At 29.7% G+C, this 17,997-nt stretch overlaps 1 protein-coding gene across 1 annotated transcript in view; it reads right to left on the bottom strand.

Moving 5' to 3' along the window:
• LOC111635773 (ATP-binding cassette sub-family A member 1-like) overlaps positions 1-17,997 on the bottom strand; it is a 55,694-nt gene that overhangs the window by 19,805 nt on the left and 17,892 nt on the right. Inside the window, exons 15-22 of the mRNA XM_023380840.1 lie at positions 15,432-15,560; positions 15,150-15,354; positions 14,920-15,051; positions 14,762-14,845; positions 14,484-14,680; positions 12,609-12,685; positions 10,413-10,557; positions 10,112-10,332 (exon numbers count right to left, since the gene is read on the bottom strand). Coding sequence (XP_023236608.1) covers positions 10,112-10,332; positions 10,413-10,557; positions 12,609-12,685; positions 14,484-14,680; positions 14,762-14,845; positions 14,920-15,051; positions 15,150-15,354; positions 15,432-15,560 — 1,190 coding nt within the window. The remainder of the gene's footprint in view (positions 1-10,111; positions 10,333-10,412; positions 10,558-12,608; positions 12,686-14,483; positions 14,681-14,761; positions 14,846-14,919; positions 15,052-15,149; positions 15,355-15,431; positions 15,561-17,997) is intronic.

Raw genomic sequence — 17,997 nt, 5'->3', positions numbered from 1 at the left:
TTGGCCTTGTGTTAGCTATAATTTGGAATGTAGTCCTAAACAAAAATATGCCAGTGTGGGTAATGAGTTTATGAGGTATTAAAAGCGGGGTATGCAGGGCAAAGATCTTTTGATGCAGAAATGCTCCACTAAGATAATTTTCATTAGTTTTGTAAAATTTTGTAAGTTTATAAAAGTTACTAGTTACTAAAATTCATAAGTGAATTTGTTCTTAAGTTAAGAATCTTAACAGTTCATTAAATATTTGATGAGTTGATGATTTGATCTTAAATAATAATAAATAGAGGCAGCCATTTTCAAAACAGACATGTATTAACAGGTTTAATGCATTGTGTCAGTTAAGCCTCAGTATTTAGAGGAGTTTGCCCTTTTTTGGTAAAAAATGTGTTTTTAGTATTAGAAGTTTGAACAAAAGTAAACAAACCATTTACTGTTGGCAGTGACACTATACATAGTTAAATTTAGTTGGAAATATTAAACTTAGCTAATTTTTGTAATTTTATATGCTACTTGCCCTTGAAAAAGATCTGGTGCAATGGTATGAATAGCCTTGTTACCACTACACCAGTGGCTATAATACAGCAAGTTTAAATGCAATAACAGTGATCCAAAATGTCTATGCATATAACCATAGCATCCAAGTCTACTGTAAAGCAGTTTTCAGAGCATAAATGCACAGAACTACTTTATCACTTTAAATCATCTGTGTGCTGCCATTAAAAAGCTAAGCAACCCAAAAAACTGAGCTCTGGTATTATTTTGTTGCATAAGAAAGTACATCCTCATGTTGCTCCATGTGGTACAGGAGAAGCCATATCATTTGCAATGGAAAACATTGATACTTCTTATGGTCTAGGCCATTTGCCATATGACTTCCAAAGAGAGTGATGAAAGGTTGAATATTCGGATTAAGGGTGGATGGGACCATTGAGAAATTTCCAGAGGTGCCATTAGGACTGGTTCATTCCTTCCATTTATGTTGTAAATAAGTGCCAATCAATATATTTCCTATGTTGCTTGAACAAGTCCCATCTGATCATGTATGCAATACTTTATGCCAAAATCACGAGCATTTTAATAGAATATCTTTGATTTTATCAAACAGTTGGAAAGTGCTTTAATGTCTAAGGTGATCAATAAGCAATGCACACTAAAAAATATCAAATTTTTTTAGTTTTTGCATTGCTTACCGATTTATTGCTTTGTTTTGCTTGAACAGAAACTTTGATTTCCCTTACATATTAAATTGAAAGGAAATGAAACTTATATAACAATGCATAGCTGAAGAAGATAATTTGAAAATCTATTTTTGACAAACAATATTACATCATATATAATTAACCTAGTTCTAATAATTTTTTATTTTAATTTTTTCCTTATAGTCTAGAATAAAAATGTCAAATGTTTGACCTCCGAAAATTAGGTCAAGGTCAACATTTTTTAGAAATGTACTTTATATACTATTTTTTAATTTCCATTTTTGTATAAATGTAACGATAACAAAGATGATTTATCTTAATATGAAGCCCTGTCTGTCTTCTTATTTATTTATTCAACATGATGAAGTGTAATTTTCACACGTTACTAGGCATTTTTTATATTCTTTATTTCTCTCTTGTTACCTGTTACACTTCATCATGTTGAATAAATAAATATTATTTAGATTTGTTTTTACATCAAGTCTCAAAGCAATCTTTTTTCTAGAAACACAGTGGTGACTCGTATTTCAAATTTAATTCATTCCAGGAGGCTGTTCGAACTTTGAATCATTTGAAGTTAGAGTTGTTTGAAGTACAAGGTACCATTCTATACATAATTTGAGATCTCAGAAATGAATGACACTTCCTTCCTAAATGTACTGTTATGATTTATGTTAAATATCATAAGAATAAAATATTTACTGTTTTAGGAAGTGAAATGTTCATTTATTGCATATAAAGTGTTCACAGTGTCAGCAGCAACAACAAAAGATAACATTAATGTGTAATCTTTTATTCCATTCATTATTAAAATATATCAAAATGACAGTTGTAGCTGCAATTTATACAATATGCATGCCACATACAATAGATTCCTGTGCTGTGTAAACAGTTATTATAAAATGGATTTGTAGGCAGATGAATTTAACAGTCAATATTACAGGATTAAAATCTATCTTAATGTCAATAATGTCAAAGTATCAGAAATTTATCAGGTTAAAGAAATTTTCATGCTTTGTCCAAAAGTATTATATCTATATCTTGATAATATTTACTCAACATTATAAAGTTATAGTGTTTCTTGTATACTTGCTATTAATCAATCAAAAAGTATTATTGAATCTTGGTAAATACTTATGCATTGAGTGATAACATGAAAATGTAGCTTTGTTATTGTCATTAATAACATGGATGCAACTTAATATATTGTTATTTTACAACAAAATTTTATTAATTATTCATAGCTTAGTAAAATTGTATACTATGTCTTTTGTATTAGAAGTCTTCACTCTATTCCAAAATAAAATTTATTTTATTTTGGAATAGAGTGAAGACTTCTAGCATTTAGGTTTGCCTTTCTTTTTATTGCATTATTTAAATAATGTTTTAAAGTTTAAAAGTTGTTTATCCTCCATAAGTCGGAATGGAATTAAAATTTAATTTTCATGTATTTTTTACAATACAATTACATGATTTTGATAAAATTTATTTTGTTAATTTAATTTTACTCAAGTTAAATAACAGTGTTGCAAATATTTACTGACTTTTCATTCAAACTGATTGCATAATATTTTTTTTAAAGTTTTTTTTAAATAATAATAATGAATTCTACAATAAAGGAATATCTCTCTTCTATAATGGATGAATAATACACATGCATATGAAAAATCATCTCAAGATAAGAATTATAGTTATTTTATTAAATAAAAAAATCATACCTGTTAGGGGAGTTTTTCATACAAGTAGTTCCAATTCCTGGTGAAGTTAACAAACTTTCCAAAATGTTTGGGTTTGATTGGAAATTGTTTGAACTGTGCTTTCTGCAAGTAAAATATAAATGAATAGTGAGAAATCAAATAAACTCTTTGTTTAGAAAGAGAATCCAGAAAATATATGGTATGATCAAAAAAGAAACTGGACTGTTTCCAGTATAGTGATAGTGCAAAGTACAGTCTTTTTGTCATGGGGGATCAATGTCTTAGACAACTAAGTGTCATTTGACAAGGGGGATAGTTTTTTCAAACCAAAATGCTTGTTACATAACATTGTGTGAGTGTCATGATTCAAGTTTATTCTCAAGCTGAAAATTGAACAAATGTTAAATTTTGCCACAAAGAATCTTGAAATGCTTTGGGAGTTCAAGCCATATGAGAGACTGCAATCTCCAATACCCAAGAAGGGAAGATAAATCAAGAGCATGACAAAGAGTGAATGTGTTGATTATGTTTTTGTTTTTATTTTTATTACAGGTAGGCCTCCTACAATGCGGTAGATACGTTCCTTGAAAATACCGCGTTGTGGGAAATCACGTTATAGGAGACACCAACTTAATACAAAAACTAGGATTCAATTCTAAAAAGAGAAAAACTTGGCGTTTGAATGGCGTTTTTTGAATTTTTCAAACCAGCCATTGCTAGCCACGAATTTAACACTGGTTTCATCAGCTGATGACTGTCCCATTTGTTTTAAATAATCAAATATTTTTAATGCTTTGTGTTTAAGTGCAGTTTTATTTAAAGGCAACCATTTCTTGTTCATATCTTCTACCCATAATATTAGCTCTTGTTCCATTTTTTCCATTATAGGTGCTCTCGGACAAGCAACATTTTTTGCAAGAATAGATGATCCGGATGCGACCAAATTTCTGATCTTTTCTCCTGACCGAACCGTCGACTCATTTAAATTAAAATGCCTACCAATATCAGCTATATGCTCTTGATTTTTAATTTGATCCAAAATTTCTATCTTTGTTTGAAGATTTATAAATTTCCTTTTTTAACAACGGTCCTTTCTTTTCATTCGGCATTGTTATGGCTAAAATTTTTTCAATCAGTTTTGTGGACAGTAAAAATTGCAAAAAATAACTTCCTTTCACTATGTTGTTAAAAATATACATCCAATAGAAGTTTATACTGTATTTTGGACCATTTTGCGGTCCCCACTTATTGAAAGAGTATAAATGATCGAAAATTTAGTGATATATTTGAGTGTTTATGGTAACTGATGCACATCTGTCTAGAAACCGGTCTTCCCCTGAACACGCATATTAAAAGAAAACTGCTGTCTGTTCAACGAAAGGCAGCAATAAATCTAACTAAATCTTACCGCACGGCCCCAACTGATGCAATGTTGGTTATGGGGGAATCGCTCCTATCTATATAACAGCAAAAATAAATGCTTACAGCTGGATCATAACAAATAATGACTACTGGAAAAAACCTCAACAAGAAATAGATAAACATATCAAATATAAGATCTTACCCCAAAAATATAATGAACTTCCAGCGATGATCAGAAAAGTGGAGATTGACAGAATGGAAAACAAGATAGAATTCGAAATCCACCCTACAAAAAGAAATAGCTACGAGGTTAAACTAGAATACGAACAAGAAGAAGACAAAAAATTTCAATGGCTGATTTATACAGATGGGTCAAAGCACAAAGAAGGTGTGGGTGCGGGCATCTGTATAATTAAACAATCAAAAAAGAGAATCGTTTACAAAGCAAGTCTGAAAATGGAAAATTACTGTAGCATAACACAAGCCGAACTTTGGGCGCTTTTTAACGCAATAAAGAGAGTGAAGGAAAACATTAACTATTATAAAGGTAAAATAAGATTTTTGACAGACAGCAGAACGGCACTAAAAATCCTAACAAAGACAGGAAAGACAACTATACTAGGAACAGCAGTTATCAAAGAAGCACAAAGTTTGGGAGATCTAACAAATATTCAATTCTCATGGATCCCGGCACACACGAATAAAAAAGGAAATGATATCGCTGATAATTTAGCAAAACGTGCTGGTTACAATACAACAAATATCACATATAATAGACTCCCAAAAGCAGGACTGGAAAACTACCTAAAGAAATGGAGAAACGAAATATGGCAAAGGGAGTGGGAGGAATCCAATACAGGCAGAACATGTTTCAAGTACATCCCCTCAATCACCGATAGACTTAAAAATAAACATTATAAGCCAAACCCCAACACCTCTCAGTGTTTAACAAACCACGGGAAGTTTAAAGCCTACTTATATAGAATTAAAAAGATAAACAGTGACAAGTGTTCATGCGACAATACTACAGTTGGAGATGCGATGCACTTCGCCTATGAATGTGAAACTTTCGAAGAACAACGTTTTCAGTTTTACAGAGAATGTATACAACACGGATGTTCCTGGCCACCTGACCCCAAAGACATTTTCAACCAAAAGCAACTATGGGTGAGTTTCGAGCAATTTATCGAAAAAACTAAAGCTCTTCTCCCCGACACTATTCAAATAAAAAAGTTAAAAAACAAGTCTACAACGCAACAAACACAAGATGAAGAGACTGATGGAAATTCAACCGACAACAGTGAAACAGAGGAAGAGATAGATGAAGACAGCGAGACTTCAACAGAAGAAGAGGGTTCAAACACAGACTAATTAAAAATTATTGTGTTATTAATGCTAATTTGTATATTCAACTGTGACAAATTGTTAACATTTGAATCTCAAATGTCTATTCTTTGTGTTGAGATCATTGTTAATTAAATGCCGACTAGTGTTGTAATTAGTGTACATAATTTTCATAAAAACTGTATTGGTATATAGATGTAAATATGTTTAACGGCAGCTAATACCCTCCATTCTTAATTGTACAATGTTTGGTACACAAACAGGGTAAACGGCTCAATACTTTCCTAAATACATTGTATAATATTTTATATTGCTAAATTCATTGTTTAATTTAACAAAACCTTCATTTAATTAAGTCAACTCTTATGTAACCCATTTGGAACCATCAAAAATATTAAATTGTTAAACTTTTGCAACTGATTGAAATAAGCAATTTCATCAATTGTAATCCAGATATTCCTCTGGAAAAGGCAAAAGTAGTACTAAATCTATGTAACATTTTTATTGGAAAGTATGTATTTGCTGTACGGTTTAAAAATGCCATCTTGTCTTTAATGTCATTGCAAGTTGCAATGACACATGGAAATTGTAACTCTGCACTTTTGTATTATGTATATATTTGTCACTCTGTATTTTATACTTTTGTACATATGTTGTTTAAGTAAATGCCGATGCAGATGCCCCTGGGGTTCCATGGGGGTGCCATGGTACTCTCTTTTTCACACTGTCCTATCCTTCTATCTTTCATCTTCCATCTTTTTCTTACTTTACTAAACTCTTCTTTCAACTTCAAAACAGGGCTAAGTCTTCTGCTAAATAAGACAGCCGTACTTAACTTTCTTTGTTGAAGGTCTTCCCCTGAAACTTTCAAGGGAATAGCATGCTAACGTCCACAAACAGCTGTTTTCAAAGACTTTTAGCTCTGTATGCCGAACTGCATACAGAGCTAAAAGTGATCCGTTGCGATTTTTCTGTTATGTGAAGATAATTCGTTTCTAAATACCGTAAATCGCGTTGTAAGAAAATTTCCGCATTTTTCCAACCGCATTGGAGCGAAAACGCGTTGTAAAGGTACCGCGTTGTTGGAGGCCTACCTGTATAAGGGTTTGTGTACCAGAAATTTATTCCTCCCAGTCAGATAGTGAATTCAGATTTTTACTGCTACAGTTTGAGTCGATTTAGGAGGATGGTTGTCATAAAAGACCAAAACTGTAGTGCAATCTAACCTGACTCCATCATATCACAAACACCCTTCAAAACATGAGCATTTTTGCCAAAAAAGTAACATGACAGGCTTCTCTCACTCTCTTTGCTCATCATATTTAGCCTCTTGTGACTTATTTTTGTTCTCCAAAATGAAATTGAAGGTCAAAGTAGCATTTTGATATGGTCAAGATTCAGAGTGAATCTCAACAGGTGCTTTCAAATGTTTGAAATAGTGACTTCCAAGAAGCACTTGAAGCTTGGCAGAAATTGTAGGATCAGGTTATTAATGCAGGAGAGGGCAGCTGGATTTTAATACTTAACTAATTTGAATCTTTATAGTCAAGTCTGGTTTCTTTTGATCACACCTCAGAACATAATTTAACATTCTATAAATGTTTCAAAATTATATGACTTAAAAAAAACCCAGGACTTACCCAATAAAAGTGACGTCACCAGGACCAAGCATAGATGGAGTCAATAACAACATTGGTTCAGGAGTAGCTTCAGGTTTTATGAGTGCAAATCCCATTGCTATGGCAATAAAAACACAAGGAAGGAGGATACTGGAAACAATTGCTTTCCAGTCGTGAAGTGTATGATAGCATCGTTTCATTAACAGTGCTCCCAACTGTTGCAGTTTTAACTTTGCACCTGTTAACTGATAGCTTCCTCCAAGATTTAGATTTTGAGTAGACCATGGATCATTACTAATGCTTAAATCGGATAGATCTGGTGCTACATTGTTTTAAAGTTTTATTAAAATTAATTTAGTTTATTCAAATTTTATATTATGTTTCAAGAAACAAAACTTACCTAATTTATTGGAGAATTGACAATATTTTTCAGTGTCACTTATTGATCTAGAAAGAGTTGATTTAGGTAATGGCACTGGATTAGAAATAATATTTGGAGTTGCTAGCTGAAGTTTTGTATCTTCCAAGTGACAAAGTGTAAGAAATACCTGAAGTATACAAAATAATAAATAGAAGTTTCCAATTTTTACATTTTGGTAAATTCTAAATAAAAAGTCTAATAAAATAACAAAATAAATTTAGTAAGGAAAGTACAAAGAAATTATTTATGCATATAATTATATTGATATTGTTAGGGTTGAAATTATTTTATTTGCAAACTTTATTTATTCTACAAATATTTGAATTGAAAAATACTTATTGACAAGACTATGTCTTGTTTATAAAATTGTACTTCCCAATGTTCTTACCAGCATAGAGGTATGAAGGAGTACATGTCAAGAGTTGATATTTGGCACAGAGTATTAGGTGCCCAAAACATTTGCGCATAAAAAAATCCAGACTCGTAGGTAGTCGGGACCGAGAATCGAGTCAAAATAAGATCCAAAATGGCGACCCTCTTCTACAAACAGGCAAAACAGCCATCTCACCCCACCAAAGTCAGATAGGAGAGAGTTCCGGTAACCCACAGTCATTCTAAGAAGTGAACTCTGACCTTAGAACTGAACATGTAGTTTCTTCTATGTTAAATAAAATTTGTAATCTAATTTTGTAAATTTGGGAGTGCTTCAAATATGACATTAAAACAATTTTATGTCATTACAAGTGGGTTTTTTAACATTATCTAATATAGTAAAATCGTAGGACTGATAAAAATTTGACATTATATTAGTATTGTCGTTACATTTGATGACATTATAATTGGGTTAAACTGTATATTGTTTGTGCAAAATAAAAAAATAATTTCGGACAATACAATAGCCATGATTATTTTTTTCAAAAATGGGAACTTTTCGTTACGCATCGACAAAAATTCAACCCAGGCCGACACGCAACAGATAGAAATTTTGAAATTAGATAGGTTAATTTCATCAAAGATACATCATGGATGATCTTATGGTTGTGGCTGGTGAAATTTGAATGATCGCGCCCAAAAGCAGCGATATCAAAGAAGATAGAAGAATGAGAACGAGACCTGTCTTGAGCATCAAAGTGATTCCGTCTCCGAGATATAGTCTTGTCCCAAATACAGTTTTGCCATTTTACTTGTTTTTTAATTTATTAACACATTTATATATGAAATGCATAGTTATACTGTATACAGCTAAATCCATAGGAATATATTTTTATATTCAATGGACTATTTACAATTAAAAATTGCAATATAGAGCAGAGGATAGAAATGTGTTCTTATTGTTCTGACTGTTACCAACTTCCCTCACTCTTTTCACTATGTAAACAAGAGAATAAGATGTTGGAATCAACAATCGAAGTTATTGTTAAATATTGTGTAACATTGATATGTACAATGCAATTGTGTCATGGTAATGTTTGTAAATATTTTTCTTGTTGCATAATAAAAGGTTGGTGGCACTGTTGACTGCATGGGAAATCGTTGGTGATGATGACCTTGTTTTACTCATCCCTTTTTTCAGCACTGACCTCCTACGAGTCAAGTCAGTGTTGTCTTTTGTGCAATCATTGTTCCTTTGTCACATAACCAGTTGCGTGAATCTAATTAATTTCCTAATCTCCAAAAAGCAACACCTGGTCTAAGCATAAGAAATCCACTGAGGATTAAATTGATAATGCTTAAGCCATAAGTATAAAAATATGTACACATTTGTCATCAATAAATTAGAGTTAAATGCATAAAAATAACTGTCCTGGAATATTAAATATTGGTCAACATATGATTTTGATATTATAAAATGTGTTAAATACCAATCACTATCTGCCAATATTAACAAATTTTATTTGTGATTTTTTGTAAAAAGCTATTTTACTGCATTTCCATATTATTACATCATAGCTTCAGAAGGATGGTAGAAAAGATTTTCAAAGTAATGAAGTGAATAAATTTAGATTAATTAGCAAAGCAACTGAAAGCATTGTAATCTTATAATCATTCAATTACACCCATATTCTGTCTCTTCATTAACTCTAAGCAAATAAACAGTCTGTTGCTAACTGAAATGTGAAATATAACTTTTAGTAAATGGAAGTTTGAGCTTATACATGGTATTCTATCAAAAATAACTATAATCACTATCATGATAAGAAGGAAAGATATGCAATGAGACTCTGAGTTTTTTACAAAGTTTTGGATTATTTTAAATCTAATAAGTTAAATAAATTTTTTATTATAAATAAATGATCTTCAAAATCCATGGAAGGCAAAATAATGTTGATGCATTACATGAATTTTAAAGAAATTAAAAACTCTAGAATTAATTTTATTGATATGAGGAAAAGTACAAAAACATCCTGATTTCAATAATTTTTTATTTTATATTATCAAAACACTGTAAGAAGTAGGAAGAAAACTCACCTCTTCAAGAGTAGTACTAGATAATCCATAACTACCAAATCCAAGCTGATTAAGATTGGAATCTAAATTTGTAAAAAAGCTGGAAAAGTTGTAAGGCATTCCATCAGGTGATCTTTGAGGCAAACTTAAAACAACTTCAGTTCCGTGGTCTTCCATGAGAGTAGCAGTTGGAATAATGCTTTGAACAAAATTAAGCAGTCCGTCCGTGTCAAATCCAATGGCTTTAGACAATTCAAAAAAATATAACATGTAATAATTGTCTAAAATGTTCCATTATATAAGTCCAATAATTTATTTTTACCTTCTCCTTCAGAACAAGCAGAAGAAGCTCTTCCAGAATCACTATCACGGTCTGTATCTGAACCTTGTCTGGATAAAGTTAATTGATAACCACAGCCAAATTTACTTTTGAGTAACAGAGGAGAGCCAGAACATAAGAGTTTTCCCTAAATAAAAAAAAAGACCATTCAGTTTATGTATGTATTGTGAGTATAGAACTATAAGTGGCTAACTCAAATATATTATTGAAAAATTGCAAAATTTAAATATGTTCTATTTGAGACCAAAAACAGATGTAAAATATATCAAATAATTACATAAAATGGAAATTTTTGGTGACTGATTGCTCACCAAAATATTTGATACCTTTGGTTGGTCCAATTTTCAAATTTATTTTTACTGAAAATTATGATTTCACACTTTGCCACTTATGGTTCTATATCTGCACAACATATATAATATTAACAAAATGTTATTTTTCTATCATTCTTTATCTCTTTATCATCATTTTTGTGAATATTGTATGTATTAATTTTGAACTGTCTGAGAACTAAAAGTTTAATACTCAAATAAAAATACATAGAGAAGTATGCTTACTGAAGTTTATATATAATATTCTAAGGTGCTCTAGTCTGTCTATATGTGATAATTTTAATTGCAAACCATAGTGGACTGATATGTTGTTAAGTAAAATATTTACTCTTACATTTTTTTTTTTCAAAATATTAATAAATCTTCTAAACCTAATATTCAATATTACATTACATTATTGAAACTTCTATTGCTTACAGGATTTAAGGAAGTAATTAAGAAAGGTACAGCTATGTGATCTTACTTAAATTGTCTAAATCAATAATATATTATAATACCGAATATTAGGGAGAAGGAATTAACATCAATAATAATTGTAATAATTCATCTTAGAGACATTTTAATAATAATAAATGAAATATTTATTATAGTATACCATACAGGTGTTTTATTATAATTTTCATTCAAATATCAAACTCTATATTACTTGTGGTGATAAAAAAAAAAGCTTTTAAAGTGATCTAAAGAACAATTAATAATAGAAATAAATTCAAATTAAATACTTATTTAATAATAATAGAATTATTTGATTAGTTATTTGAATTAGAATTATTTGAATTATTAGTAAAATTACAGTATGTATAATTTATTGTTATTTTTATATTGAAACATATCATTTAGTCACTGATAACAAATTTTCTTCTTTATTTATTAGATAGTTTGTTCTTTATACATTTTGACATAAACAAATGCATGTAACTTTCTGGGGATAATCCTCTCATCTGGAAGGAGGTCAATGACTACTATTGGTGAAATTAACTTCTACTTCCTGCTTGCAACAAACAGACCCCCTTTCTATTCTGACCAGCCAGATGGTTACTTAATACAAAGTTACCAGTAAATGCATAAAGTGTCTTTGGAGATTTTTGAGGTTGCAGAGTTTGAATATTTGTTCATTTTTCATGGAATTTAATTGGTTGGCTGATTACCATTTCAAATTCAGCTGCGAATGGTATGTTAGTGTTAGCATTAGAAAAAATTTGGATGTCTCAAATTATCTTCTTGTGCAGGTTGAAGTCAACAACTGACTATTTTTTGTTGAAAAACATCAATTCCTGTCTATATATCAACATCGCAAAGCCTGATGTATTGATACTAATCCAAACTCTTGCTGTAATTAATCGGGCTATTATTATGCTATAATTAATAATAGCCTTATTACTTACAGTGAAAGTTTGGATTAGTATCAATTCCTGTCTATCTGACCAATAAAATTGCACTATTCCATGCCATCCAAGTACTGTGATAAACATGACAGTAGTAAGCTAAAATAACTAAACTCTTAATATAGTTTTCATTTTCATATTTGTTGTTCTTATTTTTTATCTAGACAATGTTAATGTGGGCATCAACCCACCCTAACACTGTTCATGATGTCAAAAGTCATTTGTTATGTTAATTAAAATAGAAATTTTTATTGATATTAATAGTAATTTATAACTTTTTTTTTTTTGCTGTATCCACTTGGTAATTCTGATTCAAATACTTCCCATACTCCTCTTTGAAGTTATGATGCCAAGGCAAGGTATAAAGATAAATTTACATAGAAGTTGGGTGATCTTTAGTATCAATTACTCACTAAGGCCCATAAATACTTTATTCTCTTCAATAATTTAAAAATACTTACTCGATGTATAATTGCAACACGATCACTAAGAATATCTGCTTCATCCATATGGTGAGTTGTAAGCAGAATTGTTCTTCCTTAATGAAAAAATTATTGAATTCTTTCAGTTAATTAAATTAGAATATAAATTTTAATAAAAATAAATTTTCTACTTGAAATATATTCTCAAGTATAAAATAATATTGCACAACAAAATATTCAAAGTATTTGAAACTTTTGTACCATATTAATTATATCATGTAAGTATTTATGCAAAATATATTCTATATTTATTCTTTCTAAATTGTTGAAATACATGCATAATAATATAATTTTTAATATTTCAGAAGAGATATGAATTACTTGATTAATTTATTATTTATTTCATAACAGTCTGAGTTATTAATTCTTTCAAGAATAATTTTGCCTTGAAGAGCAACATAAACATTATCATCATCATGATTAAGTTTTTGTATTAAATCATTTGTAAATATTTAATGCACTACAGTGGTACCTCAGGATACGAACGTCCCAGCATACGAAATTTTCAGGATACAACATGAAATTTGAACATAATTTTGCTCCACAGTACAAACAAAAACTCACCATACGACGTTACATTAGTTCGCAGTGCCATTTTTTATTCACTTCTGTTCATTGGTCTCAGTCTGTGTGTTTGCTTCGTCGTGGAAGGATCTCGCTCGATAAAGGAAATCTTGAGGTATTATCAGAAAGTGACTGATTTTATTGAAAAGAAACATCCCGAAAAAGTTTACACTGGCCGTATTGCTGCTCGGAGTAATGACATTTGCCTATGTCGCTTTAGAAACATTTTAAAAAGTAGGCAAAGCCAAACCTTTTTGGATAGATATTTTACCAAGCAATCTGTATCCAGTGAAAGTGCTGGTGGAAGTGAAGGAAAGAGCAAAAAGCAGTGAATAAAAGATTTTAAAATATATATAAAACAGAAAAGTTAAAAAATTAGTGTTAAATTATTTTTAAGTTATTGTTACACTATGTTATGTATGTTAAATTTTAGTATCATTTCCCTTCTCCCTCTCCTCCGCCACCAGTTTATACCTCCATCGACGTCTATCCTCAAAGGTAAAGTGCAAATATAACTACATTTTTTTTATCAATTATTATTCTATTATAGTTATTTATAAATTTACAACTACAAAATGCACTTTTCAGTGTTTTCCTTACTAAAGTTATTTTTTTTCAATATACTACTTAGCTTTAATTTGAGTGTGCTTTTTGTGTTGGAACGAATTATATGGTTTTACATGTAATCATATGGGGGAAAAATGATTCACCTTACGACATTTTCATGATACGATCTCAGTTTTGGAATGAATTAATTTCGTATCCTGAGGTACCACTTTACTTAAATTTTATTTTTTAAAAAAAAACCATATTCCTACTACAATGGATTTTTTTAGCATCCATTACAATATCTCAATTGAATAATAGCAAGTGTTATGAATTTCTTCAGAGTGAATTTTTGAAAAATACAAAAGTCTTGCTATAGAAATGGAAGAGAGTAACTATGCTGTTTGTTTGTTATATCTATTTGTACAGTTTGTACTAAAATTTTTGGAAAAATCACTAATCATACAAGCTTATTTTTAACAATATATCATTTGTTTATTTTCATCATTTTTCTGTTTTTATATAGTAATATTTTAATATATGTATGGTATCATTAAAACATTTTCATTGCTGTCTCCTGCACATTAAAGAAAATCTATTAGGAATTGTACATAAATTTATTCATTACTAAAAAACACTTGTTGATATCATTAAAGTAATTGGACTTTTTAATATTTAATATCATACTAAAAACATGAATTGCTAGGTAGACTAAGTAGATGTGTTTATAATATTCATATTTACCATATCTACATTTCATTATTAGATCCCATATATTACGTCTTGCTACTGGATCAACACTGCTTGTTGGTTCATCTAAAATGATTAACTTAGATCCACCAATGAATGCCAAAGCCACACATAAACGTCGCCGCATTCCACCAGACAGGTAGCGTGACTGTTCATTTTGCTGATTCCATAAACCCATACTTTGCAGCATGCTAAATAACAGATATATTGTATTTAGTTTATATAATTAGTACAAAATTAAAAATTAATATTTTTATTTATGATGTGCTTACTCATTGATGTCTTTTTCGAGTTTTTTACCACAAAGAATTCCTTTAAGTTGAGCATAGAATTTAAGATGTTCTCTAATAGTCATTCTAATTATAAAGAATTTTATTTGTTAATAATAAAATTAAAACAAATTGTTTTTACTTATTTCAAAACATCACACCTGTCAAATAAAGTATTGTACTGTGGACAATAACCAAGAAGTTTTTGGATTTCCGAAAATTCTTCTGGTATTGTTCTTCCATATACAAAAACTGCACCGCTGGTAGGAGGATGCTGTCCGGTCAAAACATTGCTGATCAAATAAAAATAAATGCACATTATTAACACATGAGAAATAATAATTCTTTCTGTTTGTTGTTTTGCACATGAAATTAAAAATTAACTGTTTACATTGTTGTTGTTTTTCCAGCTCCATTTTGTCCTAAAAGTGTTGTAATATGTCCTTCAAATAAGTCTAATGATAAACCTGCAACAGCAATTCTTTCCTTTGACTTGTTTTTATTATATATGACATACAAATTGTTTAGAGATATTCCAATTTGGCCAGTTGTTCCAGATAAGTTTTCATCTTTATGTGTTACTTTCAATTGATTATCTATCAAAGTAAAAATATGTGAAATAAATAGTACTTAATAATGTAGATTAGAGAAACTTAAAAACTATATTGATTACCTATAAATATTGCTGGATTCAGTGGTAGAGGATATTCAGGAGAAAATTTCTTACTTTTTTGTTTTTTATATGAATTCCAATATTTTGGCAAAATAAAGAAATACCATGGCTGTTTACGTGCTAAATTTGCTATAAAAATAAATATGAAAAATTAAATTCAGGTAGCAGCAACTAATTAATAAATTTAAAAATTATTATGATGTCCAAATTATTCCAATCATAATATTAAATTTTAAATCATCTTTGTTTCTTAACTATCAATATGATATGTAATAGCTTTTTATTAGTATTACAAATCATTTAGAACAGCAATGTTTTCTTTTTTATGTTTCATAGATGTAAGTAATAAGGTTATGGGAAATCAAATAATAGAATAGTTAAAATTAATTTCAAGTAAAAACAACTATTTTGAATCAACAAACTAATAAGATTGTGTTCTGAATACAGCAGAATCCCAGTTATTCAATGTAATATTTTTAGTTCACATCTCACAAGGAAAAACCATGAACTTTGAATCATGGACTTTAATGAAAATTGTAACCACATTAATCTACATAAAAAAATAAGTAGAGATGTGTCCAAGAATTTGTGCCAATGGGTCTTATTTAATAAAAAATTAAGTGCCAAAATTGGTAAAATTATAAGAATCATGCTTATTATCATACAAAACTATTTATTAACACACACTGTTATCTCTAATATTGCTACATTGTATATGATAGTGATCATTGTAAAAGGAAACGTATGTGTCTTCAGCAATGTGCCCATAGTATATAAACTATTCTTTCACATATACAGATTTGTGTCAAAGAAAAGCCAATTTAGTGAACATTTTTAATGCAATTCATGAGACTGTTAATATTGTGGAAAACCATGCATATTTGATATTTGCAAAAGTGGGCGCTTAACTGGTGATGCATAAGTAAATGAATTTTAATTGCATCTTATTTCTTTCTTTCTCTAACATTTCATTTGCATTCTGTATATTTTTTAATAAAATTCTTGACTCAACAAAAAATAAATGTCATGAGATTGACAAAATGGTGTAAATGTGGCATAATAATTTCTACATGAGCAGAATATTCACCATCATTGTTGGTGAAAATTGGCACTTAATTCTTGTTAAATAAGGTCCACTAGCACAAATGCTTGAACACAATCTACATAAAAAGATAAGCAGACATAATATGTAAAAGTTTTGTAGTTTTGCCTTGTCAGTTAATCAAAAACTTGGCTAACTTAAAAGTAGAATACAGTAATACCTCGACTTACGCGAACCCGGAGTTACACGATTTTCAAATCTCATCGATTCGTCTTTTGTTTGAGCGCCACGCAACTCTTGATTACTCACCCCCCACACTATTGTTCAGCTTACATGTTCGGACGTGTCGCACAGAATCGACACATAGCTACAATTTATTTTGTGTTGTTTATTTCTGTGTTTGTTATATTTACGGAGACTTGAAAGACTCTATGTGGTGAATTCTTGTAACCGTGAATGAATCAAAAGACGAGATAAAATTAGCGAGAACATTTATTAGCTTACATACATCTGACTTGGATTTTGCACAAACTGCGAAATTATACCCCCGACTTACGCAGTTATCACTCAGTCGCACCTATCGCGTAAGTTCAGGGTATTACTGTATATACATGTTGATGCATTTAAATCCATGTTATCCTAATTATTGAACATAATAAATTATACAAAACACTTTAAATTTTATTTACAACTACCTAATTAAAAATAAGATTACAACTAAATTCTTGAAATTTTTAAAATTCGTATTGTCACAAAAATTCACGAGAGTAAATTCTTTTAAAATCTTCTAATACTCTTTTTAAATATTACACATCACCTGGCCAAAATTCATCAAATGAAATGTACTGTATTATATTCTTTTCTCTTTGTTAATAAAGTATTCTTCACAACTTGTCTTGAATAGTGTAGATCCTTGGTTAATCAGGTCTTGGTTAATTGGAACTCAAATAATATGTACTGTACTTTATATATAAATATATTGTTATAGCAAATGGCAGAAACATAAAAAAGGAAAGTATGTTGAATGGCAACAGAAAACTGTGAACTATATGATTATTTCAAGATATTTGCATTGAACTGTTAGAAAGTATTAGATTTTTATAAATTAGGCAAAATTTTGAAATCTATCAAATATTTTATTTATATGTAATGTGAGAGTAGGATCCTAAAACTGTTATGAAAACTCTTAAAGGTCACTAATTATGAACCTCATATAAAACAATAATTATCTTCAAATAAACAGCAACAATTTTTGCATTAAACAAAATATTTATTTCCCATTATAATTACATCATTATTTTCTTTTCACTTAACAAATAATGTGTACAAATTTTATGTATTTTTTTAATTGTTCAAATTAAATATTTTACTCGCAATTTGGATTTACTAAATATTGAAATCAATTTTGACCCAGCTTTGGATAAATGTTTGTCATTGCTGATCCAAAATAATATCCTTAGAGAATAATGCTAAAACTTTTCATAAAATGAATGTACAGTACAATTAACAATAAATATTTTAAAA

The sequence above is a fragment of the Centruroides sculpturatus genome, unplaced genomic scaffold (assembly GCF_000671375.1).
Source record: "Centruroides sculpturatus isolate CEXI.00-Female unplaced genomic scaffold, Cexi_2.0 scaffold775, whole genome shotgun sequence".
NCBI classification, from domain to species: domain Eukaryota; kingdom Metazoa; phylum Arthropoda; class Arachnida; order Scorpiones; family Buthidae; genus Centruroides; species Centruroides sculpturatus.
This window is presented reverse-complemented; position numbering and strand designations above follow the sequence as displayed.